The sequence below is a fragment of the Oryctolagus cuniculus genome, chromosome 12, assembly GCF_051225735.1.
Source record: "Oryctolagus cuniculus isolate XC-2025 breed Fujian yellow rabbit chromosome 12, ASM5122573v1, whole genome shotgun sequence".
Lineage (NCBI taxonomy): Eukaryota > Metazoa > Chordata > Mammalia > Lagomorpha > Leporidae > Oryctolagus > Oryctolagus cuniculus.
In genome coordinates, this window is record NC_142878.1 from 10838668 (window position 1) to 10846813 (window position 8146).

General features: G+C 58.6%; 1 protein-coding gene across 1 annotated transcript in view; it reads right to left on the minus strand.

Moving 5' to 3' along the window:
* The window catches only part of TARS3 (threonyl-tRNA synthetase 3), a 52521-nt gene extending 44594 nt beyond the window's left edge, over positions 1-7927 (minus strand). Inside the window, exons 1-3 of the mRNA XM_051822271.3 lie at positions 7503-7927; positions 5845-5913; positions 3718-3911 (exon numbers count right to left, since the gene is read on the minus strand). Of these exons, the coding sequence (XP_051678231.2) occupies positions 3718-3911; positions 5845-5913; positions 7503-7772 (533 nt within the window). The 5' untranslated portion in view covers positions 7773-7927. The remainder of the gene's footprint in view (positions 1-3717; positions 3912-5844; positions 5914-7502) is intronic.
* Positions 7928-8146: the final 219 nt, after the last annotated feature.

Consider the following 8146-nt stretch of genomic DNA (forward strand, 5'->3'; position numbering starts at 1 on the left):
CCTTCTTAAACTTAACAATAAATCACAGCATTTTCCTTAACAGGAGACAGACTTCTATAGCATGCTATTTAAGAGTTGCAGAGGAACCAAGATTTGTTAAATATTTTGGTTCTTTTCTTTGAGAGGCAGAGTTACAGACAGAGAGGAAGGTTGTCTCCCACCTGCGGGTTCACCCCCCAAATGGCTGCAATGGCTGGAACTGAACAGATCTGAAGCCAGGAGCCAGGAGCCTCCTCTGGGTCTCCCATGCAGCTACAGGTGCCCAAGCACTTGAGCCATCCTCCACTACTTTCCCATACAACAAGCAGAGAGCTGGACTGGAAGAGGAGCAGCCGGGACCCAATCCGGTGCCCATATGGGATGCCAGCACTGCAGGTGGTAGCTTTACCCACTACGCCACAGCGCCAGCCCCAAGTTACTGAGTTTTTGTGGTGCTTTTGTTGTAGCAGCTCAGCCTAGACTTTAAAATTATGGCAATAAAAACCCAAAAATAATTCTAAAAATAACCAAAATATGTGGTACTTGTTTAGTAGTCGGTTACAAGGCAACAGACACTAAGGTGTGGAAGCCAGAACCCTTGTTATGGCCTAGCAAAATACCTGCGAGAACTTGCAGGCACAGCACAGTCATGGTGCTCGGTGGTCACGGCGCCCGAGCACGTGAGGGAGCAGCTGTACGAGCCAGAAGCTGCTGCGCGGTCGGTAAGTGCTGCTTTGAGCAGCGTGACTGACGGCTCCCAACCTGCAAGCAGAGAGGGACGGGGCTCCACAAGCCCAGGCTCTCTCCAATCGTGGCCTCTAATTCCGGTGGACTAAGAACCCAGAAATCCGGGGCCCTGCGAGACTAGAGAGACAACCTGCTGTCCTGAAAAGCCAGGGGGATGGGCACGGACAGGGCTTCCCCAGGGGTCGGGGGCTGCGGTGTCAGAGAGGGAGGGCGCTCCTCTCCCACGGGCCTGGGTTCCCGTGCCCTCAGTGCAATCAACTGAGGGAGAGAGGAACGAGCCAGGCGCGGACGCCACGAAACAAAAAGGCCGAGCCTCGTCCAGAAGGTGTACTGCAGAGGGAGGCCTTTCACGTGGCGCTGATCCGCGCAAACAGACCAGGTGCCTGCTCCGGATATGAGGCCGAGGGCAGCCGATGACCCACCACACTCTGCGCCCAGCTCACACACAACTGGGGCTGCCTGATCCTTCGGAGACACCCCAGCCCCCCAGAGTGCATCGGCAACAACTGGGCTGAGCGCACTGCACAGCCCCAGAGCACAAACTCCTGCACCTCAAATGGGACGAACCAGGGTTAAGACGGCAATGAACTTCCCAAAGAGCAAAACTGGGGCCCCAGAGCCATGGCCGAGAGCCGCTTCCACACAGCCGAGTGTGGGGAGCAACCCGGACTGGACTGAGTTACTGGAATTAAGACTTATTCTATGCATCTGCTCTCCCACAATATGGCGCTGGGAGAGGAGGCAACAGCTTCTACCCAGCTGCCTCTTGCCAACTTGAGTGCTGACCTCCAGGAGCTGATCCTGCTCCTGATTGGAGGAGAGCAGCGTACTCGGCGTGTGGGCAGCCGAGTTGGGATTGGCGGAGGAGGACTATAAAGGAGGAGAGAGACAGCATGCACCAGGAACATCTAAGGGGAACATCTGAAGGAACACCTGTGCAGCCCCCGAGAGAGCCGGCCAGCGGTGTGCCGCTCCCCCGCGGAAGTGGGGAATGTGGCTAGGGGGAACCGCCCTTCCACGGAGGTGGAAGGGACGGTAGCCAACCCGGGAAGAACCAGCAGCAAACCCGGGGAGGGCCGAGCAGACGAAAGAACAGAGCAGGGTCCTGTGTCGTTCCTCCACGAAGAGGGGGAGCGACACCGAGGGCGGCTGATGGGTGGACGCTGCACAGAGGCTGCAGGCCTCATAAGGGCCACAGAACCCCCGAGCTCCCCGCAGCTCTGTCGGCTGCTTTCCTCCCCGTCTGAGACGGACATGCTGAGACTGTCTCACGCTGACCGCACACGTGTGGTGAGAGCAGACTTGCCTCCGAGTCTGCTGCTGGGATGCAGTGGTCAGCCTGGAGGGGAGGGGCGCGCCGCACATCACGCCAGAGTCCCAGGCTCTGAGGTGTGGACCCGCGCTGTCTCCCCAGGGAGGGCGGGGTGCTGGATACTGAGTGCCCACCTGCAGGTGTCTGGGTGTTGGAGGGGGGCCGGCAGACGGTCTACTGACCCCTACACCATTCTTCTCGTCCAGGGCAAGAATGCTCCAGCTGGCCTGTGGCTGGCTGCAGGAACACACTTCCACTCTCTCACAGCTGGGCACGGCCACGGACTAACGTGAGCTGCCACAGGCGGGACTGCAGTGGGCTACTCCAGGGTCCTTGCTTCAAGGCATCGCTGGTCAGCCTCTCTGTGGCTGGGCCCCAGCTTCCACTCCTGGACCCCAACAAACCCTACCATGGGCGGGCAGGTCACCAGAGTGGAAAGAAGCTGAATCCGTGAACGACTGCACGGACCAGGGATGTCCACCAGCTGAGACTGCTCACCTCCAGGCCACGGAGGAGAGTGTCTGAAGTCGACCTACTTAAACCACCGTCTTCAAGGGTCTCTGGGACTGCACACCTGCAGCCCCTGGAGGGCTCCAAACAACACAGACAGCCGAATGGCTCGGCAGGCAAGAGGGGAGGCCCCAGGACCTGCTTTTCTACCACGTTTCCAGACGGTGCCGATCCTGCTGGTCCGGGGACCACACCCTGCAAACCACTGACCTAACACTAACACGCAACCTGCTTCTCCACGAAAAAACAGAAACTTATTTGCCTCAAAACCCATTTCCCCCCAGCATATCCCCTCTCCTGGAAAACATCACACGGGGCAGGGAGGGCCTCGAGGGCCCCGGTGAGGTCAGGGTGAACAGAGCAGCAGGCCTGGCCTGAGGATTTCAACTGTCTCTGCCTTCCGGAGCAGTCAAAGTTAACCTACACGCAAGTTTTGTGCTATAGCGCCCACAGAGCTGTACTGAATGCCAGGAGTGAACATTAATGAAAACGCACACCTTCACGAATGTGTGTGATTTCTGGAAAGCTCGAAGTCCTGGTCCAGAACGGATAACATGTCTAACACATACACTCTCAACCTACAATCAACAGGTCTACAAAAACTCAAGGAGGGAAGGCATGTGGCCTAGTGGTTACCATGCCAGTCACGGTCTCTGCACCCCGTGTCAGAAAGCCTGGATTCGATTCCCATCTCCAGCCCGATTCCAGCTTCCTGGTAGTCTGGACCCCAGGATGGCTCAAGTCCTGGCTCTTGCCGCCCACATGGGAGATCCGAATTGCACTCCTGGTTCCTGGCGTCAGCCAGCCCTGGCCAGGACAGCCTTTGGAGAGTGAGAGCTCTTTCCCTTCCTCTAATATAACAACAATAGTAATAATAATAATAAAATTTTAAACTCATAGATGTTACTTGATTGATGAATAAGTCAGCATAAAATGTTCTATCAAGGATTATAAATTTTTTCACCATTTTTACTGGACCATTAGAACTTGGATCTTTTGAAGAGAAAAACACTGTGTTTTGACATTCAATTAATTACTTATCCAAATGGCCCTTTTAGAAGCCAGACGATAAAAACTGTTTAGTTTATTCACTGGATGAGTAGGAAGCACTGCCCCCAGGCTTTGGCACAGTTACGTAGTGCTGAGCACTGTCTCCCGACTATGGTTACCTAATCGCAGCAGCCACCTGATACGGCGTTGTCCTCCCACGGGCCCCTTCCACCGTCTCGCCACCAGCCACCCTCACTGTGAGTGCACTGCCGGCGTCCTCCTGTTCACCGACCGGAAGCAGGGCCTGTGAATCTTCCTTCAACGCTTGGAAGAGCTCCAACCTTTCTTTTATGAAATGTGGCCGGCGCTGCACCTGAGGAGCGTCGGAACACCACGGAGTCAGCACACGCCCTGTCCCCCAGCGGCTCCCTCCCTGTCAGTGCCCTGCCCACTCCCCCCTCAGCACCCGCAGGTCTGCGCCTCACACTGCTTCCTGGCTCCAGCACTCTCTGCTCCACTGACCAAACCCCTTCTTAGCGCTCAGGGTCCAGCTCAAAGCCACCTCCCCTTCCCACTGCGGAAGCAGCTGTATGCAGAGCCCCGCCACACAGCACTCACTGTGCATCACACAGTCACCCCTTGGCGTCTGCGGGGGTGGTTCCGGGACCCCAGGGACACCAAAGCCCACTGGTGCTCAAGTCCCTCCCAGGAAATGGTGCAGTGTGTGCATACAGCCTGCACACATCCTCCGTGTGCTCTCACTCGCCAACGTGAGTGCTGGGTCCACAGCTGTCGCACTGGACTGCTCAAGGAATGAGGGCAAGAAATAAAGTCTGCCCGTGCTCGGGACAGAGATAAACATTCTCCTGAGCAGCTCCATCGGAGGTGGCCGATCCCTGCAGTGGAACCCGTGGAGACGGAGGGCCGCCTGCACCTGCTCGCTCCACTGTCAGCCGTTCCCGCGTCTGTCTGAACTCCCCAGACTGACCCCCCCCCCCCCCCAGGGCCAGGAACTGTCCTTTGTTCCCACCAAAAGCTGACGCTCAGCACATACGTCTCGTTTGGTTGAGTGATTTACTTTTTTGTTTTGTTTTGTTTTTGACAGGCAGAGTGGACAGTGAGAGAGAGAGACAGAGAGAAAGGTCTTCCTGTGCCGTTGGTTCACCCTCCAATGGCCGCCGTGGCTGGCGCGCTGTGGCCGGCGCACTGCGCCAATCCGATGGCAGGAGCCAGGTGCTTCTCCTGGTCTCCCATGGGGTACAGGGCCCAAGCACTTGGGCCATCCTCCACTGCACTCCCTGGCCACAGCAGAGAGCTGGCCTGGAAGAGGGGCAACCAGGACAGAATCCGGTGCCCTGATTGGGACTAGAACCAGTTTTTAGTTTCCCTAACACAAGAGAAGAGTTCTACTATCTTACCTTAAACAGACTAAGGGGCACTTAAATATTAAATACAGTTGTGTAGTTAGTTCACTTTTAAGTTAAAACGTCTTATACATAAGACTTACAAAATTTTAAAACATGAATGGAGCACAAAAATAATTTAATCTGTAATTAAGTTTTTATTAAAAATCATAGGTAATTTACTGTGGACATACTTAAATTACAGGTAATATTTTATATTTTAAACTTGTTCTTTTTTTCTTTTTTTTTTTTTCTTTTTGACAGGCTGAGTTAGGCAGTGAAAGAGAGAGACAGAGAGAAAGGTCTTCCCTCAGTTGGTTCACCCCCCAAAATGGCCGCCACGGCCGGCGCTGCACTGATCTGAAGGCAGGAGCCAGGTGCTTCTCCTGGTCTCCCATGCGGTGCAGGGCCCAAACACTTGGGCCATCCTCCACTGCATAGCAGAGAGCTGGACTGGAAGAGGGGCAACCAGGACAGACCTGGCGCCCCAACCGGGACTAGAACCTGGGGTGCCAGCGCCGCAGGCGGAGGATTAGCCTAGTGAGCCGCGGCGCCGGCCTTATTTATTTATTTGAAAGGTAAACAGACAGCGAGCAGCAAGAGCGAGTGAGCGAGCGAGCGACCTCCCATCTGCTGTTTCACTCCCCAAAAGCCCACAGCAGCCAGGGCTGGACCAAAGCCAGAAGCCTGAACCCGATTCAGGAGTCCCCCATGAGTGGTAGCGACCCAGCTACTGGAACCACCCCACTGCTTCCTACAGTGTGCACCACCAGGAGGCCTGAGCCGGTGGCAGAGCTGGGACCCCGACCCCCACAACACCACAGCACGGACGTGGGCACCCAAGGCGGCATCTGGCCCCGGCCCCCAGGTAGCTTTCACAGGAGCTGCACAGCGGGGCCTTACCTCGCTGTCAGGCCCACTTTCCTTCATTTTCTTCTTGTCAGTGTCTTCGTCTTGGCTTTGACTGGGAGGCTGAAAGAGACATGATGAAGGGCTGGCATCCACAGAAAGAAAGAGCGACACTTCCGAAGCCCGAGGCAGGAGGGGGCCAGCAGGTGTCCAGGCGCACAGCTGGCCTCTCCCCATCACATCTACGACTCCATGGGCCATTTCCCAGGGTTCAGTGCTGCCTGTGCGTACATTTCATGCTCCTGCTATGCACATTCAATGTATTTTGCTCTTTAAAGTTTTCCCTTCTAAACTTTTTTTTAAAAATATATTTTATTTATTTAAAGGTAGAGTTACAGAGAGAGAGGTCCTCCATCTGCTGGTTCACTCCCCAAACGGCCTGGTATGGCAATGGCCACGGCTGGTCCAGGATGGAGCCAGGAGCCAGGAGCCCCTTCTGGGTCTCCCACAGGGTGCAGGGGCCCAAGCACGTGGACCATCCTCTGCTGCTTTGCCAGGCGCATTAGCAGGGAGCTGGATCAGTAGAGCAGCCGGGACTCAAACCAGCAACCACGTGGGATGCTGGCGCTGCAGGTGGTGGCTTAACCTGCCCCCTCCCCAAACTTTTAAGAACCAATGTCACTGAGAAATGTACGGTGCCACCAGAAACCTTAACTGCACCATTTCACGCAGACGTCGCCAGCACACCAATCATCGAAGAACACTTCTCAGTCCGAGGGTGCCTCAGAGAGTGACAAAGTTCTGATGTCACCTTGCCCTTTAATGAACTAAAATACACAAATACTGCACCGGGGGCCTGTGCCGTGGTGAAGCAGGTAAAGCCCCCATGAGGGCACAGGTCTGTGTCCAAGCTGCCTCGCTGCCAATCCAGCTCCCGGCTAAAGGCCTGGGAAAAGTAGCAGAGGACGGCCCAAGTGTTTGGGCCCTGTATACCCACTTAGGACACCCAGAGGAAGCTTCTGGCTCCCGGACTCCACCTGGCCCAGCACTGGCTATGGGGTATGGGGCTATGGGGCTATGGGGCTATGGGGCCATGGGGCTATGGGGCCATGGGGCTATGGGGCCATGGGGCTATGGGGCGGGGCCGGGGCCATTTGGGGAGCGAATCAACAAATGGAAGCTCTCTCCCTCCCTTTCTCTGTAACTCTTAAAAAAAAAATCAAATGCTGCATCCTTAATGCCTGTGATGTGGACTTTCATTCCATTATCAGCGATCACCACCTGTACAGCTAACACCTGCGGCTGGGGTCTGTGACTGCACCCCGCAGAGCCCAGGCCGACCCGGTGCCGTCGGAACACCAAGCCCGCCTCCGCTTCGCTGACCCCTGCAAGGCCGGCCCCGACCCTGCGGGCCAGAGCCCCGCGCCAGACCGGATCCTGCAGCCGCTGCAGGGGAGTCCGGGGAACGAGCGGCAGACGCGCCCCTCCGGGCTCCCACCACCCGGGGTCGGGGTCGCTCAGCCGGCCAGAGGGCCCACCCGGGATGCCGTTAGAAACACAGCCCCCTCCCCCGCAAACCACCTGCCCCAGCAGCCCAGAACCAGCCTCGAGAGGAAATGCGGGGTTTCTGCAACAGCGGAGAGCTAAGAAGGGACACCCGCGGTCAGGCGGGGCTGCGGGCGGGCGCGGGGTGGGGGCGCCCGCACCGTTACCTGCGCGTCGGCCGCCCCCGGCGCCCCGCGGCTCAGCTCCTCGGCGACGCTCAGCCGCAGGCGGCACAGGCGGCGGCGCAGGTCGCGGTTCTCCGCCCGCAGCTGCGCCACCTCCCGCGTCAGGCACGGCCCCTCGGCCGGGCAGCGGTCGGCCGCGCTCAGCTGCTCGTCCCTCAGGCGCCGGACCTCCGCCCACAGCCAGCGGATGTCCTCCTCCTGCCGCTGCAGGCGCGAAGCCACGGCCTCGGCCGCCAGCGCCTCCGCCGCCATGGCGCCCGCGCTCCTCAAGCCGCGGGGGCGGGGGCGGCCGGGGCGGCGGCTGCGGCGAACGCGGCGAACGCGGCGAACGCGGCGACCCGGCGCGGTGAACGCCACCGCCACCGAACGGCCGTGCGGGGCCGCGGTGCGGCGCGCCGCTGGGGGCGGGGCGGAGGCCGGGCACGCTGAGGGGGCGGGGCCACGGGGTGGGCGGGTCCACTGGGAGGGGCCGAGGCGGGGCACGCTGCAGGGGCGGGGCCACGGGCCGGGATGGGGCCGAGGCCGGGCACGGTTCAGGGGCGGGACCACGGGATGGGGCGGGGCTACTGGGAGGGGCCGAGGCGGGGCACGCTGCAGGGGCGGGGCCACGGGCCGGGGCGGGGCTA